Source organism: Nannochloropsis gaditana (assembly GCF_000240725.1).
Source record: "Nannochloropsis gaditana CCMP526 unplaced genomic scaffold scaffold531, whole genome shotgun sequence".
NCBI lineage: Eukaryota > Eustigmatophyceae > Eustigmatales > Monodopsidaceae > Microchloropsis > Microchloropsis gaditana.
Genome location: NW_005803422.1, coordinates 942 through 20929, shown reverse-complemented (window position 1 = coordinate 20929; position 19988 = coordinate 942). Strand labels below are relative to the sequence as shown.

Genomic DNA, 19988 nt, shown 5'->3' with positions numbered 1-19988 from the left:
CGGGAAGAAGAGCGTCGATGGCTTGCTAACCTTCACGTCGCAGAACGGCACGTCACGCTCGTCGTACTTGTTGATCGTATCAAGCAAGGACTCGCCATTGCTGGCCACGCCCTCGAAGATCTTCTGCAAGTCTTTCACAGAGGCCGCGTCCGGCGCCGTCATCTGCACGTTGAACTTCAGTCCCTTGCCACATCCGCTGCCGTGGGACGGGGCCTTCACAGAATCCAAAAACTCGCTGCTTGCCTCTTTCACGTAGTCGATGAGAGCAGGATGCACATCTGTCGTGGAAGCTGCGACATTGAATGCTGACTCCTCGTCCGCTTGCTCGCCCAGGAACAGCTTCACTGCCGCCTTCATGTCCGCCTGGTTGAAGCTGCAGTCTGCGTCGTCAGCATTGCAGTATAGAGACAACTCGTACGCCAGGATGTTGTGGTCGGGCAGCTTGGGTTCCGCTCCAGGGTTCGCCTCCTGGTGCTCCTCCATCATCTGCAAGATGCGACGAGTGTACTTGGGCGCGAGATCCGTCGATCCAAGCGCCTTTGCGACGCCCTTCGCCACAGGGGGCAAGACCAGCTCCTCGTTTTGCGGCAACGCATTCTTCGCCGCTGCCAGAATGTCCCGGAATGAGCTACGGGAAGTGCACTCCTCCGTCACGTGGCAAGTCGCAGTGTCGTTCCCTCCTGTCGACCAGTGAGAAGACGAAGGCCCCGGGCCCACACCGCACATGACACATTGGGTCTCCTTCCCGCCCACGTACACCTGCTCGGCCCATCGACCGTTCTCGTCCACCGCCGTAGGATCGGCGGTCTCGGCCAACGCGCGGCTGTTGCCTTGCACCAAGCTGAGCAGGGGGTTCCTGTTGGTCTCTTCTGTAGCCTCCTTCCAGGCCTCCATAAGCTTTGCTGGGGATAGACCAGCCAACATGTTCATCATGCGCGTAGGATTGACGACGGCTTGACCCTGAAGACGGCGCTTGTGCTTCAGAGACGTTACCATGGACAGGATCTTTCCGGCCAAGATCTGGGGATCGGGAGGACGCATGCGCGCCGAGTCCATCTCGCTGTTCGCCATCACGACGGCCGGACGGTCCACAAAGTTCTTGATGCCCGCAAGGAGACCCTGGGTATTCCTCTTGGACTTGAGATGACCATCCACCATCTCGTCCACGGCAGCAAGCAGACGACTCTTCGACGGGTTGGGCTTGTTGATGCGAATGCCGTCCTTGTTGACGAAAATGTTGTTCTCGCGGTACGCAGACCCAGGCACGCCTTGGCCGTTGACTACCCATGCGTAAGGATTGAAGCGGAAGTTGACCACACGCCTGACCGTCGTGCGGGATCGGACAAAGAGGGCAGCTCCGAGACCAATCCACCCCTCGTATCCGGGAATACCGGCATTCACCACTTGAATGGTCCAGCGTGTATTGTTGACGTTCGTGAAGAAACCAGCGCCTAAGAATGCCTGATGAGATGTGAACGAATGTATGAGTACAAAACAACATAGATCTTCGTGTTAAATTTTCCAAAGGACGAAAAATTGTCATATCTCACCTCAGCGCCGAGAATCTTCTGCGAACGGACAACTGCCGACACGAAACTTGGCACATAAATCAAACTTGTCTGTCCCGCACCGTTGAAGAAGGTCAGTCCGACACCATTCTGATCCAGGGTCACCGTGACACGGGCATACTGCTCGCCCACAATGTTCATGTCTCCAGTGCCAAGATAAGAACTTCCACCCACAATGGCCTGGTAGACAGAGCTTGCACAATTTACAACTTCTCCTCCGGTCTTGTCAAGGACTCCAGCTCCATTTGCGTACACCTGACCAGCACCGTTGATAGCGGCAACACCCCAAGCACGATTTTCGAGCTCTGCAATAAGCACCATTACTCCTGATCCAACAGCAGTCATGGCATATCCTGCACGAATGAGGCAGACAAAAGCAGTCTGCTGCTGGTGACCCACATTCACAATCACTCCGCCGCCGACGAATATATTTTGTCCAGCACCTAGGTGTCATAAATATGATGAGTCCTTGTTTTCCTCCATTAATGTGTATGCAGAAGCGATATCTCATATACAATGCATCCACTTTGTTTTACTCACCAAACTGTCCTTTTAGCACGGAGGATCCGATCGTTCCGCCTCCAATTCGGATATTCACGCCACCAAAGACTCCCATGGCATTTCCCACACTGATTGCAGAACCGTAGGGTGAATAGGCAACGTGATAGCATCCGATGCACACATTCGAGCCGGCCATGACTAGATAATCCCGTCCGATCTGGACAACATTGACATTAGGCGACCCGTAAGGTGCCCAGCGAACAGCTTGACATCCATAGCAAAAGAAAGTCCCTCCCAGAACCAAGACGAAACCACCCACAATGCGTTTGCGTGCAAAGGGGGTTTCGAGTGATTTCACGAAACCTTCAAATGTTTGCGCGGGCTGTCGGAAAATACAAGCTGTGCCCCGCATGTAGCCCCCCAGCTCCACAAGCGCAACGCCCGCAACGATAACACTGAGGTTGTCGTCAACCTTCCGTGGAGACGGGCGGAAGAGGCTCACGAAACGAATATCCAAGCTGCCGCCAGGCTTCACCTCGAAAAGGCGGTACACTCCATTGTCAGGATGGATCTGCGGAAGGTCGATGGGATGACCCAAGACGATCTTTCGAGAGGTTACGATTACAGTCGAGGGTAGAGTGTACTTGTCGGACGATCCCTTCTTCAAAATGATCACGCTGCAGGAGCTCCCGCTTTCCGTCATCCCTTTCAGCTCCTCACCATTCTGAGGATAGCAGACTTGCAAGCCAGCCAGATTGGCAGCGCTGGCAGCCAGGGTATTGAAAGCGCCATTGATAGCCGCAGCGCCAGGCAGAGCACCGAACAAAGGACCGAGGGGGTTCCTCTCTCCGTCCCCAAACGTCAGGATCTTGTCAGAGTCGTCTACCTTTGTGGTAGTCGCGGGAGCACTAGGCTTAGACTCGGAAACAGGAGCTTTCACGGGCTCCACAATAGTAGCCGGCGCTGTGATAGGGGTAATAGAAAACATGTGCACCATGTCAAAGCAGCGAGCAGAACGAATGATAGGAACGCACACGTCTCAGCTTTTAGTAGCAGTACGTCATAGAATAACAATTGTCCGAGCTCAACAATGATCTGCAATAGGTAGCTTTATTGAAAATTTTAAATGGACCGAGGAGATACCCATGTACTTCAAGGCTACCGAGTATCAAATCAGTTTCTAATTTCAATTCTGGTCTTCCCTCAATTTTACACTTTCACACGTACCTGATTCGGGTGCGGAGGGGACGATCGTGTTCTTCGTGTCAGCCATTGAAGAAACCACTTCCGTCGCGGGCCCGTGCTTATTGCCATGCGTTGATATGCTCTTATCGTTGTCTTTGCCCTTAATTCCGAAGCCAATGGCTAAAGCACCGACCACGATGAGGCACAGTGCACCAAGAGAAATCAGCAGGACCCGACGACGGCGGCGGGGGGCCTGCCCTAGTTGCGGGTCGCTAGGAAGCATACCACTGGCCATGGGATGTCAACTGCTTAATTGATATTTTGGTTGTTTGTGAGCTAAAACTTATACAAAGATTTACCCTCATGGACACGGCCCATTCGCACTATCTAAAAATGTTTGTCATGATCAATATGGAACTTGTTGCAGCTTATAGCATTTTAGAGTATAAACAGAACTTCGAGCATGCCATTGACCGGTAAAACTGCTCGACACGCGGTGAGCGTTCAGTGTCTCTTCGAGGTCCGGCCCATGTCTACGTCCTGGCCCCCGTTACGATGTTAGCAAGTCGTCAAGTAGACGTTCCCACCGATCAAAACACCAAGCTTTATCCTTTAAGCCACATAAAAGACCAAACAACAAAAACAAAAAGACCAACGACAAAGCAATTTGCAAGTGCATCTAATCAGCACTCCTCTCCTTGGACGTCTAGGTTCTCTCCTGAAAAAAGTTTTGAATCTGTGTAAACGAGTTGGTCAGGTAACCGGCATCGGGGTGTCTTCGGGTCACTGGCCAACGCATGGTCCCATTCGTGTTAATTGTCACGCTTTTACGATTTCTGCGTTGAAAAGGAGCCGTCTGGGCGTGATGAGCATACCCGGAATGAAATGTAGTGAAAATTCCAGCTTTCTCCTATCTCGTACCTTCAAGGCTGGACAGTTGTCACAAGATCCTGTCGTAAGACACCGTGGCGATGACGCCATTACTGGGGCATGGGGGGAGAACGATTTTGAGAACGAAGCACGAGACGAAAGACAGCAAAAGGACACTAATTTGTATCAATCTTTACATTAGAGTATGTATGCCTCTAATTATTGTCTTTTGGGCAAGCTTTATTCGTTTTAAATTCATTGTTTTTATCTGCCGCCAAATACATGATTTGGTGTGGGTCTGCCAGTAATTGGACAAACAAACAAATATACAACCATAAAATTGAAGATTTTGATCGCTTCGTGTGAAAATATTGCTATATTTATTCATATGATGTTATTTGACTATGACCACTTGCCGGAAAAACGTTAAAGACTTACCATGTTACGTTTGGATGCATGAAGAGACTAAGCCTTACCAATTAGCCGCGCTTTATGTCACGTTTTCAACAAATCCACACAATTAAAGACAAAGATTTGTAAATTTTTACATAGTTTCAGTCAAGCATAAGACTTTGTTTATTGTTTGATGCTTACTTCTCCAATGGTGTTGTCAATATTTATTGTACTGCCGTGATAGACCTGGAAACGGGAGGAGCGTGCACCCAGGTCTTACACCTTGAGATACACTTCAAAACACAAATTTTTTGGGACGTGGATCCACGTTATACTTTATGCTCCTCCATATTTCCGGCTTGTTGCAATCACTTTTTATGCGACGAGTTGTTCATCACAATCGCGACGCACTCGATGTGCATCATTCTGCTGAATTATCGACAAACCTGACGACATGTAGAAGAAACAGCTTCTCTGCAGGCTTGTGTGGTCTTTTTACGTATATGCAAGAGTGACAAAGAATGCATCTTATCTTTTTTTTAAATCATGCACAATTTTGAGCGTCATGTCAAAATTGTAAGGCCCAGACCGTTACCTTTCTAATTCTATTCATGAGAAAACAGATGTGCGTAAGCGAACACTCTTTGTCTTATTCTGCCAAAGAGGATCCACAAGTGTTACAGAAAAAAGAACCTTGAAGGTGGGCAGAGATTCGAAAGACAGAAACTATCAATCAAGTCTTCCACGAGAATCCAAAGGCTCATTTCAATTTTTAAAAAATCCGTAAAGTGAATCTGCATTAGAGAATATTCTAAGCACTGAGCATTAGAATGGAAATGAAACAATTTAAACGTAAGCAGTCATACAATTTGCTCAGGCTTCATTCGGATGGATAGAAAAACAAACCAAATAACTCCTTGTTACGGAACTCGATGCGAATTTCACATTTCCAATTGATGTTTTCATATTCCTTACTTCTTGATGTTACCTTCGAAGCAGCTATTTTCAGCCCAATACATACTTACTTTTGTCATTCAGCATTGTGTCACGAACGAAATGCCTTACTATCTATTGCGTCTAGAAACCCTATTCACTAACGGATTTGACAAGAAAATCTTTATTCTTTTTCAGGCTCACATAATAGTTGTTCCGATAGCATGGGAGCATGAACACACCATACGAACAGATGAACTTCTAGCTGTACCTCAACTTTGTTGTCATTCCTCTCAACTGTTCAAATTAAATTTCTAAATTAGCTCTGCAGGCTTGAATGCCAAAAAAATCTTATGCGGTACTGGGTCACTTGTGCGTAGCAAACACAAGTTCCTTTTTTTTACACGAAATAAATGTCTGCATTCTTTATGGTAGAAGCAGCCTTGTATGTTGAGCACTTCTCGTAGGACCTTTTGAATGAGAAGACGTTTATTTTATCAATTGATATTTGAAAGTGCTGCCCACAATTTTTGAGTTAAAAGAAGAGCTTTTAGGGAGGCTTTCTTTCCCTCGATCTCTCTTCTCTCACCCCGTCTTTCCCCCTCCAGGGAGACAAACGATCCAAAAATTGAAAATTTCAAATGACATAGTTCAACAACTGTATTGCGCTGAACACCATCATTAGTCTGTGACTGAGTACAGGGACAGATGCAAGATGTCACACATGATCTATGGTTGGCTTTGGTAGCATATAATCAATGGGTTCTTGACTATTCTTCGAGATTATTTTGAGATAGAAAGTGCTTCTCATAAAGAGAGTGGGCGGCCGTTGAGATTCGATGACGCCAGAGCGGGCTGTCCACAGGCAGGACAACCCGCACTCGTTCGTAGGCCCATATACCTTCAAAACGAGCCAGTCCTACGGGACCATAGTCTAATCAGAGAAACGGGACCTGTAGTATATTTGGAGAGCAGCGAGGGGAATCACGCTCTTTTGCGTGTTTGTGCAAGGGCAGAAGTATGGATGTTCTGCACTTGCAGTTTCGTCTGTTGGCTCTCTGCAAGTGTGTCAAAGGCGCGCACTCGAATGCTTGAGAGCCTGAAAATGAACTTCGAGGACAGTTCCTTTTCTTATGGAACAGATACTGAATTTATCTTCTAAACGATCGAGCCATATTATATTCGATTGAGATCGTGTCAGTATCTGGTCCAAAGCCTCAATTTATGGCGGAGAGGGGGACCATATGGATGTAACGACGGGATACAATCAAGGAAAGGGAACAAATCTACTTTGATCTCTCAAAGCATTACAATGCATATGAAATATACATCTGCGTCATCTCATTGAAATGTCCAATAGTATAGGGAGCAACCTGACCTTCCAGAAGCAATGCGTTTTCATGTCATCGCCCTGCTGATAGGAGCAGTCACCGCGTGCCACGCTGCAGAAAGCGAGAAGAAAGGCGGTCCTATGCAGCGTGTCAAACGCATGATGGCCACAGATGCAACTGCGGCTACATCCACAAGTGCTGGAGAAGAGGAGGATATTCAGGACTCCTGGAGCTTCGACTCTGTCCTTAGTGGTGCCAGACGCTTAATAAACGGCGACCATGCAGGCATCCTCGCTGACATGAGCATGGGAAAAGAGATGCAAGAGATCTTCGAAAACCCGGAAGTCTCCTATCAATTGCTCCAAGGTACGCCAGTGACCCCCCGTTATGTACAATTTGGGTAGCTTGCTTCCGTCGCCGTCATTCTCAAATGCTTCTCTTTCTCCTCTTGCAGTCTTTCCCATGTTCAAGGTTCTTAACGGGGTGAAAGAACTGAGCGCCAAGCCCAAAGAATTATTTACAAAAGCTGATGTAAGTGAGGAGATAAGGTTTAGGTGTACCTGCGAGCTTGGGAAATTTTATATACGTACCCTGCATCCCACTAAGCACAGCAACTCCCGTCTTTTTTTCCCAATCAACATGTAACAGAGCCTTAGTGTCCTTGAGAGTTACCGAAACTTTGTCTCAACCGCTATTAAAAATATGAAGGATATGGCGGATCCTGTGGGGATGGCCACCACCATGCAAAAGTACTCGGATGCCATGAGTCCTGTCACACAAAATCCGGATGGTTCCCACAGAGCTTTGACAGAAGAAGAGAGACGTATGACGGAGCTTGTCCGACGCGTGGAGGTACGAATCTAGAGAAGAGGATTTGAAATACCATCTATCCCGAGCTCATGTGTATTGCTCGTCGCATTCACACGCAGGAGGGCGACCCGGAAGCCACCGGCCAGCTCCACGACAGGATTGCCGACAGCCTTTGGGGAAATAGTAAGTGGCTTGAATCGAAAATTCGTATAATGACTGTTACTATTATTTTGCTCACGCTTAATTCGAATCCTTTTCCTCCCTGTCGCTCCACTCAGCCATCGATTTGTCGGAGTTCAAGGGCAAAGAACCCGAGGCTCTTAAGGTGCTCCGAGAGATCGTCATGAAGGAGGAGCCCAAGGTCTTCGACCTCATTACGGGCGAGGACCCGCTCGTCAGAAAGTAAGTAAAAAATGTCATATCACACTTACGTCCAAGTCGATGCTCACCATCCTCTCTTTCTGTGCACACAGAGTTCTTTCCGACCCCAGCATGCTCTTCGAGCTGGACACCATGGCGACGTAAAATTAAATGAAGTAAATGAGTGCATGCCTTGCAGCATGAAAGGGCAAATTGCGGAGGGATGTCAGAAAAGCAATGTCGGAAAATAATTTTACCGTTATAAGGAAAGAAGAAAGATATAACGTGTGCTTATTCAAAAAATGGTCGATATGTATACAGAGGTTTCATTGATTTGTTGCTCAGGTTTGTTTAGAAAGTTTTCAACCACTGGAAGCTAGATCAAGACTGAAGTAGGTACCTTCTTTGTAGACTCAGCCTTCTCAAATTTCTCGGTGCTATATTATTGAAACAAGGCAGCGACAGCTGCAAATGGAGCATCGCATGTCGATGGCTCGAGGGGCAGCAAGGAATGGACCGGAGACGCAAAGAAGAGCGGACAGTCAACTTTTACACCTTGGCAGTACCACAACCATGACAATCCTACCTTTGTCGTGATCGTATCAGGAGACTTGCCGTGGAATCAAGTGATTCAAAGTCCCATGCAAAATGAAGCTCCATGAGAGCCCATCGGGCGCATGTATTTGACCCAATTTTACGTGCGATCACAACAATTCACTTATCTTTGCGATGCGCTTCAAGATCTCTCTGATATTAGTGATCTACCTGTCCATTTAATCTTTCCTTGCTGTGAACCCCGTCTCTCCATTTCTCCACCATCTCTCCTTCCTACCATGATTTACATTGCTTATACTCGTGCCGCTCCCCAAATTCACCTGTAAGCTTCCGCCAAAAAAAGCGAGGAGCTACTACCGTGCTCAGCACTCTGACGTACACTTATCAATCCCTGCGCTTCCACTGTCTTGATCATCGCCTTAAACGAGCCTATGGACAACCACCCTGCCGACCCTCGCATGTGCCTCACTTTCTCTCAGCAACACGACCGTTTTGATGCTTTCGGGGCCACAATAGGAAAAGCCTCCCGCTCCACGGGTGCAACAGCCTTGGGCAATCGCTTCGCGATCTCAACAAAAAGGGTTTTGACATTTTGAGCATCTTTTGCGCTGGTTTCGAAATGCAGTAAGCCATTCTCTCGGGCGTATTCCTCAGCGTCCTTTAAATCAACCTTCCTACGCGTCCCCGCCAGATCTGCCTTATTTCCTGCCAGAGCGATGATTACGCTGGGATCTCCCCGCCTTTGTAGCTCTTTGACCCACGATTTGGCACCTTTGAAGCTCTCCGCATTGGTGATGTCATAAACGACAATAGCCGCCGAAGCTCCTCTGTAGTACATGGGGGCTAGCGACCGGTAACGTTCTTGGCCAGCTGTGTCCCATATTTCGAATTTAACTGTGGAATCTTCCAGTACTACAGCTTGCGTAAGGAAAGCTGCACCAATGGTAGGTTCCTATCTCACGTGACGTGTGAAGGAGTGTAACAGCGAATGGTGGAAGAAGGTAGGGATTAAGTGAACACCGACTTATCTTTTTCGAAACAGACATGAATTACCATTTTCCTAATCACGCTTCCGTTTAGATTGCTGATCTTAAATTAAAGCTGAGTTTACTGTCACGTTTTTGAGGTCAACCCCTTCTACTGGCAATCCCCGAGACACGGCTGTTCCTGCTCTCATAATGTAAACCGATGAAGGTTTCTTTCTTTCCCCCCCCAACCTCGTTATTCCCTTACCAAACGCCCCTATTTAACCTCTTGTCATATCTCGTACCTGGTATTCAAAAAATTCATCTCGGACGAAGCGGACAACCAAGCATGATTTGCCAACTGCTGTGTCGCCCAGAAGGACAAGCTTGAAATGGCACACCCGGTTGTTGCTACTGCTGCCGCCGCCGCTGGTCATGGTTCTGAAATCGTCTCTAGTTTCTTGGGGGTGCAACTGAGTGGTTGTCTGAGATGCGTTGGAGGGGAAAAGGGTAAGTGTCACGCGTTGTGGTGCATAAAGAAGTCGCTCAGTTCTTCGCCTTGCCTGATCATCACACTGGGCGGGAGCTTTGCCTCTTCCTCGCAAGAAAGCATCTGCTGCGCCATTAATGGAAGCTCTCGAGCAGAGCCAGACGTGGAGTATGTCATCAATTTCTCAAACTGCCGTTATGAAGGTCGTATTATCGGATTAAAGGCGGCTGATGTGGACACAAACCACGCGGAATTTGATGGCACAAGAAGCAAACGCTCGCCGCTGACCGAGCCCGCTGGGTGAAGCACGTCCCATTAAGACATCTACTCTCACATAACACCTCACTGACTCCTAGGCGACAAGAGCAATAGCAAACAAGACAGACTGTTTATGGTAGCGGAAAATAAATTTGTACATGAGCTCTTGGCAGGTACTTACAATGCTTTTATTATCGATAGCATACTTCCGCCCTCCTACGAAAAGATCGACATGTAGACGATAGCGTTCTCATGTACATCCTCAACATGTTTTAATTCCCTGAAGAAGTGACACGATGCTCTTATTAGGGTCACAATTCATCAATTAATTGTTGTCCATAATTTATTAACATATTAATCCGTTAATATTGAACACCCCAGGAACAGTAGGAGGCGTCGTAGGCATCACTTTGATCTTTCCTCTGGATACTGCAAAAGTCCGACTACAGGCATATCCCCACTATAAAGGCCCTATCGATGTGATACGTTCGATGGTGCGCGAGGGTGGAATTAGCTCCCTGTACCGTGGGTTGTTGAGCCCTCAAGCTGGCTTTGGTGTGACGTTCGCGATCTCCTTTGCTGGGTATGGTCAGGGCACGCGGTTTTTTCGGAAAGGCGACAACAAACGAGAGCTGACACTAGGGGAAATGACAGCATCAGGTGCATGGGCTGGGCTTCTACAGAGTCCTGCGCGTCAAATATTCGAAAGAATAAAATCAGTCATGCAAGTCCGAAAAGCCGCTGGCGGGGCTGACAAACCCCCCTACCGATGGTCAGGTGAATGCCTGGTACAGCTTGTGAGAAAAGAAGGTCTTTACAATGGCCTATTTCGCGGTTTAGATGCAACAGCTTTAAGGGAGGTGCCTCAATTTGCTGTATACTATCCCCTGGTAGGTTGGGAGGAGGCGAGACTTGTGAAAAACGTGCAATACTGTGAGTAAAGCTGATCATGACGTCACTGTCACGTTCTAACATCTTTCCATGGTGTCTTCGCGAAAAATTCGAAGCGCCAGCTCACAAGCTTGCATACCGGCCTTCTCTCCATCTTTCCTCCACCCTTGTCGGCATAGTATGAGATGAACGTTCGCGCCCTCCAAAAAATGATGGCTGCATCGAACGCTTCCGGCAGCAGCAGCAATGAAAGCAATATCGTACACCGGAAGCCTTCGTCCTCGACGCCTTTGCCTCCCCATCTCCTCCTCCTCGCAGGCGGCGTGGCCGGGACAGTCCAATGGCTCCCTCCTTTCTACTGTCTCGACGTGTTAAAAAGCCGAATGCAAAGTGCCTTGCCTGGGGTGTACGACAATGTTTGGGACTGCGCGAAGAAAAGCTACCAACAAGAGGGGATAGGCGTTTTCTTTCGAGGGCTACCTGTGGCTTTGATCCGGGCTTTCCCGCTAAATGCCTGCATCTTCCTGGGCTACGAAACCACGTTGGCCGCCCTGCACCAGGAGGAAGAAATCCCGCATCTGCCCCCCCCTGAGTAAAAGAAAATCTATTTTCAGGAGGGTCATGTATAGAGCAGGCCGTAGGCCGATACGATCACTGGATGATTTCCCTCGACGGCCCCTCTGTCCTGCAGAGCATGGCCATGCACAAAGTGAGGCTAACGCATCGATACATGTTGGATGGGTCCTCGTCTGTAATATGAAGAATTTTTTCTTTGGTGTATAATGCTTCATCGATTGATGCACCGCCCCTCTTCGTCTTGTTATTGTCTCGCTCGTAAGCTTGGTCATGAAGACTTGCTCACGCAGTAAGCTGATATCTCTCTACACATATAAGACCTCCTCCATCAATCATAACAATCCAGGTCTCATTGCTCACTACCTTTTCTGAAAACGTTTCATTTCAGTTTCCATATTGGACAGTCTTCTCCCTCCAGCATTGTCCTTCTCTACTCCATACTCACCCGAGGATGCCGCTCTGCTCTTTGCCACACATTCTTGATTTTGTGTGGACGGACAAGGACGATACCGCCGTCGAAATGAGCGGTATCGCTCCGCTTTACCTTTAAGCGACTCTTTTCGCGTATTGCTAGGACCCTCATGTGAGATGTGAGTCTTCCGCACCACGCCCTCCCTTCTCTACGGCATCCTTGACCTTTCTTCCCTCCGCAAGCTCAGGACAGAGAAGAGGAGATGAGTGTGGGTGCCAAGCGTTTTTTCACAGGCTTGATGCTTGCCTTTCCCGCGATCTTAAGTGGCGCTGCAGCAGGTCCACTGTTGGCCTCCTTCAAGACTCCTGTCCCTTGACAGCTGCTCCTGCTCCCTTCTTCCGTCATTAGCCGCGCGACGGGCAACCTCGCCTCGCCCACGCCCGCCGCGGCCGCAAACACCTCAGCAGCATGGTTTTCCCCCACGGGCGTGGGACGGATGCGTTTCTTTTTCTGTGCGCTGGATACGGCGCCATCGCTGCTGCTATGCGACAAATTGGGCGGGGCTGCAGAGGGAGACCCCTGTGCATGGAAAGGACTGGCTGTTGGCACCGTTCGCGTCTTCCTTCCCGGCGTCAGAGTGGACTGGGGATCGTCATTCTTGCCTTGGGCCTGCTTCTCTCCTACTTGCTGGACCATTTCTTCCTCTTTGCCGCCCTCGTCACTCTTGCGCTTGACGCCATGGCACGCTTGCCTTTCCTCCTGCGCATGGTTGTGCTCTCCCTTCTTAGTCCCAGTACCTGTGGTGACCGCCATCCTCTTCTCCTCCCACTCGTCGTCACTTTCTTCAGTTACCGCCCCCTCTCCTGCTACCGCCCCCTCTCCTGCCTCCTCCTTTTGTCCATTCCCTTCGTCATCCTCCTCCTCGCTGACTTCTTCACTGTGAAGCGACTCGCTGTCGGACAGGATGCCCGCCTCCTCCGTCCTCCCTCCCCTCCCTTTCTGAGGATCCTTCCTTCCCTCTTCGCCCTCCCCCAAGGGCCCCTCCAAATTCGCTGTCGCCTCTGCCATTCCGTCCTCCTCTTCGGAGTCATACACATCGATAACCTCCCCAGCTTGTCTGGATTGGTCTACTGGAGCCTCCCGTCTTTTCTCCTCCTCCCCCGATTCTTCTTGTTGCCTCCTGGCCTTCCGTTTCTCCTCCTCCTCTCTCACTTTTTCCCTCCCTGACCTCCGCTCCCTTTCTTCACGCTCTTCTTCCTCCTCTTCCTCCTCCCTTTCCTCCGCTTCCCTCTTGATCCCGTCGTAATGGGCCCCGTGGACCTGCCGGACCGTTCCCGGAACTTTCTCCAGCTCCAACTTCGCCCCTAGCTCCCCTTCCGGGAGGCACACCACCGTCACGTATCCGTCCATGGAGGTAACGACCAGGGCGGAGCCGTCATTGACCCAGGCTGCATCGGTCAAGGGGGCGTAGTGCGAGTTCTTCACCACTGCCAGAGGGAAATGGTGCTGGGTGTCGTACACATAAATACCGCCCACGGTCAAGACCGCGAAGACCATCCGGTAAGGCAGGTTCGTCAAAGAGGGAGGGGGATCGGGGGAGGGCTCTGTCTTCTCCTCCCCCGCGGGCGTGCCGGCGGGCAGGAAGGAGGGAGGGAGGGAGGGAGGGAGGGGAGGGGAGGGGAGGGAGGGGAGGGAGGGAGGGCAGGTCTTTCCGCTCCTGGGTTTTCAGGGCAAAAAGTTGGGGGCAAAAGCGGACGACGACAGAAGCCTTTCCGCCCGGGTGAGGCAGCTCGAGCACAGGCTTTGCGAACGCCCCCCGCACGTACACGTGCGTGGAAAAACGCGTGTGGGCACTGTCGCCGCCGGCTTTGTTGTCTCCTTCGGGCCCGCCCCTGTGCCCCGAGGGAGGGAGAAGTCCCGTGGGCGTGAGGAGGAGGCAGCCGTCCGGGGACCAGGCAGGTCGGCGGAAGAAGGACGGGACGGTCTCGTCCGCAAAAAGGTGGAGGCGAGGGGTACGTTTGGACGCGGGTTTGCCGCCTTGGCCAGGACGGGGCCCCTCCTCGCCCTGCTCTTTCACCTCGCCCTCCATCCTGCCCTGCCTCCCTTCATCTCCCTCCTGACCGACCCCTGAGAGCTCCGTCTCCACCGCCCCCGTCTCTTCTGGCTTTTTTTCCTCTCCCTCCTTGCCCACGGGTGTTCCCGCCTGCTTCAGAGCCGGCGCGTGCTCGCCAGCGACGTGGTCTTCCCTCTTTCCTCCTCCATGCCTCCCTCCCCGATGTCCCTGACCGGCTTTTCTCTCCACCGGCACCACTGGCGTCGAGGACGCAACCGGAACCAGCTTGCTCATCTCCCGCCCCGCTTCCTCTTCCTCCTCCCCACCACCTTCCTCACGGCAGGCGAGACGCAGCAGTCCCTGCTCCACCCACTCGGTGGGCGGCGCTGCCTCCTCCTTCCCTTCCTTCCCCCCCTCCTCCCCTTTCTTCTTTTTCCGCTTCTTCTTCCCTCCCCTCAACTCCTTCCTCACGTACACCCTGCAGCTCCGATCGTTGCTCTGAGAGACCAAAAATTCGTCCGCCGGGTCCCAGCAGGCGCCCTGGACATAGTTGCTGTGACTGGTGAAGGTGGAAAGCAAGGGGCTCTTCTCGCCCGTCACGTCCCACACCGCCACCTTGCTGTCCACCGAGACGCTGCAGAGCTCCCGGGAGGACGGGGACCAGGCTAGGTCGTAGATGTCGGACTGCGTGGTCCGAACCAGGCGGCAGAGGACCATCCGCTGGCACATGGGCCGTCGCCAAAAGCGGGTGGGGCGCCCGGGGGGAAGGAGGTAGACGAAGATCACGCCCCCGTCACTTGCAGTCGCGAGCGCGCGTCCATCCGGCGAGAAGCGCACGCTGTTGACGGAGCGTTGGTGGTTTTCGAAATTGTAGAGGTAGTCTTGAAATTTGCTCTCCTCGTTCTCGTCCAGGTGGAGAAGCCAAAGCTGAAAATGCGGGGTGGAGAAAGAAAGGGAGGAAATCATGATCAAGTTTCATGCTGCATAGATAGGGCACAGCGGTCATCGCGGGGAGTCGAAGAGGTAACCAATCACTTTCAGAGAGAAGACTGCCTCAGCCTCTCATGGCGACCAAGGAGGGAAGAAAGTGCCGCCTTCCCCGCCCTCTCAGGCTCGTAAAGCATGATACAGAGCATTTGCGGCCGACGAATGTATGACAGATGCACTTGCACTCTACATATTTGCCATCTTCTCTTTCTTTACCGGCCTCCCCTATCGATCGCCCAAATCGACTTACCCGCACCTCCGCGTCTGCCCCCCCCGTGGCCAGAACACCGCAGGGATGTACATCCGCACTCAACACTGGATCATTCTTACCAGCCTCGCCTCCATGCCATGTAATCTGTGGTGTTGTTATTTTCATCGTGCTGGTGGTAGGTGTAGGCAAGAAAGCTGGTGTGCGTCCTTCCGATTTCTGTACCCTAGGAGGGGGGGGGAGGAGAGAGATTACCATCCATTTCCTTACTCTTTTGGTGACACTCGTCTACGCCACATTATCAGACGCCACACTTAAGACCTCCTCCGAGCCTTAGAACAGGACGCACACCTTGGGGGAATGCACACGCAAGGCAGGAGCCAAGCTGGAAGTGAAATTATCGCCTAGAAAGAAGGCTTGGCGAAGCAAATGATATACGACTTTCCCGCCTCCCACCGTCAACCTACACGGGAGCAGTGCCCGAAACTCTGCGAGGCGTCAAACCATGCCACGGCAGGCCCTGGAGGCTTGGAAGGGTGGTCGCAGGGTAGCATGAACCTCCTAGGACGTGTCATCAATGGCGTGTCCGGCAACTTTGGCAGTATTGGTCATGGTTATGGCCTCAAAGAAGAGGCAGGGACGTAGTATCCTTGAACCCGGGCCGCTGGTGCTGTTGCTCGAGCTGCAGGCACTTGTCAGGCCACTTTATGAGCTGAAACACGACGCCCGCGGGAAGAAGTTGACGTACGAAAGTCTTAAGTGTCTTATTCGTGCCCTTTTGTTATTTGTGCCCTCTTAGGCAAATAAAAACGCATCATGAGTCGCCCAGCATCCTTTCTGAGGCCCGTGGCTTTGCTCTTGGGGGTCCTCGTCCTCGTCCTTGTCTCTTCCTCTGCGGACGCCCTTTTCAGTAAACTGGCCAAAAAAAAGAAGCAACAGGAGCAACAACATGAAGGAAAAGCGTTTACAGGCATTGAAAGCGCGAATATGGGACTTGAAGCCTTCCAAGACCTTTGTAAGTGATGCAATAGATCGATCCATAGGGTGGGGGATGATTGAGTTATTGATGCAAGACCTCTTGATATGACTCGTGCATATTTTCTGTGCTAAGTATCATATATATATGACCTCGATCCCCTTCATAAACCATTCTGCCTTTTTGGAAATGCTGTTTTATACTACCAGACGATCAACCCCAAGGATTCGAGGCCGTCGAGTCTTGACCTAGCTTAATCTCTCTCTCCATCCCATTTAGTTGCCAATCCCAGCGGCATGCAGGAGCTCATGAACATGCAAAAAGATCCAGAGATCATGCGTGAGGTAGAGGCGCTATTGGAGGACCCAGAATTCCAAGCTTACATGGCCGAGTAAGTGGTGATTTTGTTTATTCCTCGGAACTTTTGAATAGTCGTTCTCTGAAAGAACCGAAAATGGATTGACGAGTAATACACGGGTGTTGCAAATCTTTCTGTTTCCCTCAATCATCTCTGCGTCTTACGTATCGTCTTCGAGCTAATCTGCTCCTCTCACTTCCCCCTCCCAGATACATGAACAGCGACGCTGTCAAGGAGTCGTTAAAAATGGCGGAAAAGCTGGCCAATGACCCCAAGGCCCTGGAGGCCTTCCAATCCAAAATGCTGGCGGCCATGCAAGGCAATGCGGAGGATGGCACGGAGTCGGCACGCACGGGACTGGAGACCCTGGCCGCCTCGGTCCAAGACCCCTCAGGACTCATGCAGGCCATGGACATGCTCAAGGACCCGGCGGTCGTCAAGGAGGTGGAGTCCCTGGTAATTTTGTGGACGGGCATTTTCTCTCCGCCGCTTTTCTTTCACCCCACCTTCTCGCCCTTTCCATCTCCCTCCTCCCCCTAAGCTGCCCTTGACTCTCGTCGCTCCTTGCGCAGAGGCCTTTCCCGTGCTGATGTCCGTTCTTTCCCTTATCATCTCGATCTTCTTCAGATGGCGGATCCGGACTTCCAGCGCGAGATGAAGAAGATGGCAGAATCTCCGATGTTTGCGGAGGCCATGCAACAGGCCCAAGCCTTGACCGTAAGCTCTCCCTCCCTCCCTCTTCCCCTCCCTCCTTCCCTCCCTTCCTCCCCACCTTTTCGGGTCCTTTTTTCGTAGTCAGCAGACACCTGCACCGGTTCCGACTTTTATTTACCATCGATTCAGGAGGAGCTGCAGAAGGACCCTGCGAAACTGGAGGTCTTCATGAAGGACCTCGAGAGTGAGATGGCCAAGATGGGGGGCGCGGCGGGGCTCCCCATGGGCAAGGCAGGGGCGGGGCGGGGCCGGGTGGAGCTGTAGAGGAAAAGATTGACGACGGCAAGAGGGCGGGGGAGAGGGACAGGGGGGATGGCTGGCAGACACAGGCGAGCCAGGTGATGAGCTCACCTGCGGGGGACGCCTGGGGCGCGAAGGGGGAATGTTGGGCGCGAGGAAAGCTCGACAGAGAATCTGGCTGTGAGAAACCGTTAAGGGCATGGAGGAGAAGGGGTGGAGAGGGGTCAAGGGGAAAGTTAGTTGTCCGGCTTGCATGCATGTGGCCATGGGAAGAGAAGGACACGGGCTGGGCGGATGGCTTTGCGGCTTGAGAGAAAGAAGAAACTCAGAGCAAACGGCAGGCCACAGGAAGGCAGAAAGACATCGGATGTTCAAGGGAAGGGGAAGTACGGTGGTGATGATTATTGAGTGGAAAGAAAGTAGCGCGGGATCGACGTTACTAGGGCAAAGTAGAGGCAAAGGGGAAGGCAGAGAAGTGGAGAATTAAATGGGCCGCCACCAGCCTCCCGAAACAGGGGGAGAAGCACTCAAGGAGCATCTCGCGAGCCCATTTCTCAAACACGAATACGGTTCCAGTCTAATTTTAGCACTTTCTTTAAGGTTCGGTCGTTTGTACATACTTTGGGGACACGACAAGCATCTCATCCCACCTCGTTTGCCGCGCCCTTCCCTGCCCCCTGACCCCCCCACGTCCTCACTCTGTCACCCCATCCATCATTACACGGCTGCACATACGGTCCCCATTTGTCTCACATCGACCCTTCACTTTACACCGCTGTAGCAGCCCACAAGTTGCTTTTTTTCTGTCCAGATCCCTCGGCACACGGGAGACTTGGAAGCCTGTGATTCATCTTCTTGCCAGACCGTACTTGTCTGCGATGGCATGCCGGAGGGCCGCCTTCTCCCTTTTCTTCGCTAGCAACGCATCCTTTTCCTGTCGCTCCGCCATCGCCATCCTCTCTTGCGTCGCACGTTGGATCCGTTCCTCCTCGATTCTCTTTCGCAACCCTGCCATCGAAGGGAGAAGCCGCGCCGCTTCCCGTATCGCCGCCACCCATGCCTGCCGTTGCCCCGGTCCGCTCGTTTCAAATTTGCGTCGAACGCCCGTGCTGGTTAAGATAAGGAAGGAGAGGGAGCCAACCTCCGAGACCCCACCAATGTCCACCAGAGGGAAGTGCATAAGGACGCGTGGGCAGTCGTGCGAAGAATGAGGGCGGGAGGCGTCGTGGTAGGCGGGAAGCGAAGGAAGATCGACGACTTGGAGTGTCTTCAGATCCGCAGAGAGAATGAGGGAGACTGGCTGTCGTCGGCCAAGCACGGCGCTGACACCCCGTGTCACCGTCACTTCCAACCCTTCCGTCAAGCCCTTTAAATGCCGGTCCACAAATTCATTCTCCTTTCCTACTTCGTTTCCGCAGCGAAGACACACGCGGACAGGATCGGACAGCCTGTAGAGCAGGACGGGGCGCTCTCGGGACGTACAAGCCGCACAGAAAATGTTGCGGCAACGCCGACAGTGATGACGTCTCTGCGCGAAATCAAAGGGAACCGCGCATGCGAAGCACCGCTAGGAGAAAGGCAATGATGACGACAACGTGAGGATTTTCGGAAACATAAAACTAAGAGAAGTACCCAAAACAAATTGTACTGCATTACATGGATCATAGATTGAACCATCGAGATGAGCTGATGAAGCATGAAAAATCGAGAATTGTGCCATAAGACACCAGCACGTACCTCCACCTCCTCGTCCATGACATATCTTGGCAACGCAATAGCAGGATGCACTGGTACGGCCGCCAAGTCAGAGCTTGACGTAGTGAGAGCCGCGCCACCACCTTTTTTAATTCTTTGAAGCGGGACCACAGTGTCATTTGTCGATACAGGTACTGAAGATAAATAAGTACCGCTGGATATCGTCTCGTACCCACGGCGTTCCCAGTCTCGAAAATTCAGGCACGGGCAAATTCGACTGATGCAGTTTGTCAAAGAAATCATGCTCCTCCATACGTTGCTGGGAAGCGAGAAGGCCACAAAGTAGGGTACGCTACGGCTCCGGGCCTGTTCGATGCCTGGCAAGTGAAGCATGGAGGTCAGAATGGAGTAAGTATCGTGCATTACTGCTCCATCAAATCCCCAGTATGGGCTAGCCTTCTGGCACTCAAATGAAAATGAGCTATTCATTCCAGACAATACCGTCCTGAGGAGAGCCACAATGACTTTTGCTGGGTCCTTATTGGTTTACGGAGCTGCATAGAGAGCGAATCTTTCGCAGGTTGAAGCAGAGGCGTTGGCATGTTCGTCAGTCATTGCAACGGTCATGCCTAATTTAATACGACCCAGCACCTGGAAAG

The 19988-nt window shown here is 51.5% G+C and overlaps 7 protein-coding genes across 7 annotated transcripts; 3 read left to right on the top strand and 4 right to left on the bottom strand.

Annotated features, from left to right (window-relative positions):
- NGA_0231400 (uncharacterized protein) lies at positions 1–3585 on the bottom strand (the record flags this gene model as incomplete). The annotated part of the gene is made up of 4 exons (XM_005854353.1): positions 3297–3585; positions 2109–3032; positions 1551–2011; positions 1–1461 (listed from the first exon to the last, which is right to left on the bottom strand). Coding segments are annotated over exons 1-4 (3099 nt in total), but the record flags the coding sequence as incomplete, so codon positions are not given.
- Positions 3586–6813: 3228 nt separating this feature from the next.
- Positions 6814–8254, top strand: NGA_0231800 (uncharacterized protein). Its single transcript, XM_005854357.1, has 6 exons — positions 6814–7147; positions 7236–7312; positions 7430–7633; positions 7711–7774; positions 7870–7993; positions 8065–8254. Exons 1-6 carry the CDS (start codon positions 6841–6843, stop codon positions 8114–8116), a joined length of 828 nt encoding a protein of 275 aa, XP_005854419.1. The 5' UTR covers positions 6814–6840; the 3' UTR covers positions 8117–8254.
- Positions 8255–8261: 7 nt separating this feature from the next.
- RAB5C (Ras-related protein Rab-5C) lies at positions 8262–10085 on the bottom strand (the record flags this gene model as incomplete). Its single annotated transcript, XM_005854354.1, has 2 exons — positions 8262–9458; positions 9777–10085. Coding segments are annotated over 2 exons (786 nt in total), but the record flags the coding sequence as incomplete, so codon positions are not given.
- A 230-nt stretch (positions 10086–10315) lies between these two features.
- NGA_0231900 (mitochondrial carrier family) lies at positions 10316–11794 on the top strand. The gene is made up of 3 exons (XM_005854358.1): positions 10316–10392; positions 10601–11007; positions 11290–11794. The coding sequence occupies exons 1-3, from the start codon at positions 10353–10355 to the stop codon at positions 11704–11706; spliced, it is 864 nt and encodes a 287-aa protein (XP_005854420.1). The 5' UTR covers positions 10316–10352; the 3' UTR covers positions 11707–11794.
- Positions 11795–13462: 1668 nt separating this feature from the next.
- On the bottom strand, positions 13463–15514 carry NGA_0231610 (transducin wd40 domain-containing protein; the record flags this gene model as incomplete). The annotated part of the gene is given in 4 exon segments (XM_005854355.1): positions 13463–13471; positions 13488–13706; positions 13855–15078; positions 15389–15514. The coding sequence occupies 4 exon segments, from the start codon at positions 15512–15514 to the stop codon at positions 13463–13465; spliced, it is 1578 nt and encodes a 525-aa protein (XP_005854417.1).
- Positions 15515–16143: 629 nt separating this feature from the next.
- On the top strand, positions 16144–18210 carry NGA_0231701 (uncharacterized protein). The gene is made up of 5 exons (XM_005854356.1): positions 16144–16361; positions 16602–16713; positions 16890–17136; positions 17308–17397; positions 17524–18210. The coding sequence occupies exons 1-5, from the start codon at positions 16163–16165 to the stop codon at positions 17656–17658; spliced, it is 783 nt and encodes a 260-aa protein (XP_005854418.1). The 5' UTR covers positions 16144–16162; the 3' UTR covers positions 17659–18210.
- A 122-nt stretch (positions 18211–18332) lies between these two features.
- On the bottom strand, positions 18333–19666 carry NGA_0231301 (zinc fyve domain containing 21). The gene is made up of 2 exons (XM_005854352.1): positions 19372–19666; positions 18333–19201 (listed from the first exon to the last, which is right to left on the bottom strand). Exons 1-2 carry the CDS (start codon positions 19630–19632, stop codon positions 18482–18484), a joined length of 981 nt encoding a protein of 326 aa, XP_005854414.1. The 5' UTR covers positions 19633–19666; the 3' UTR covers positions 18333–18481.
- Between the last annotated feature and the right edge of the window lie 322 nt (positions 19667–19988).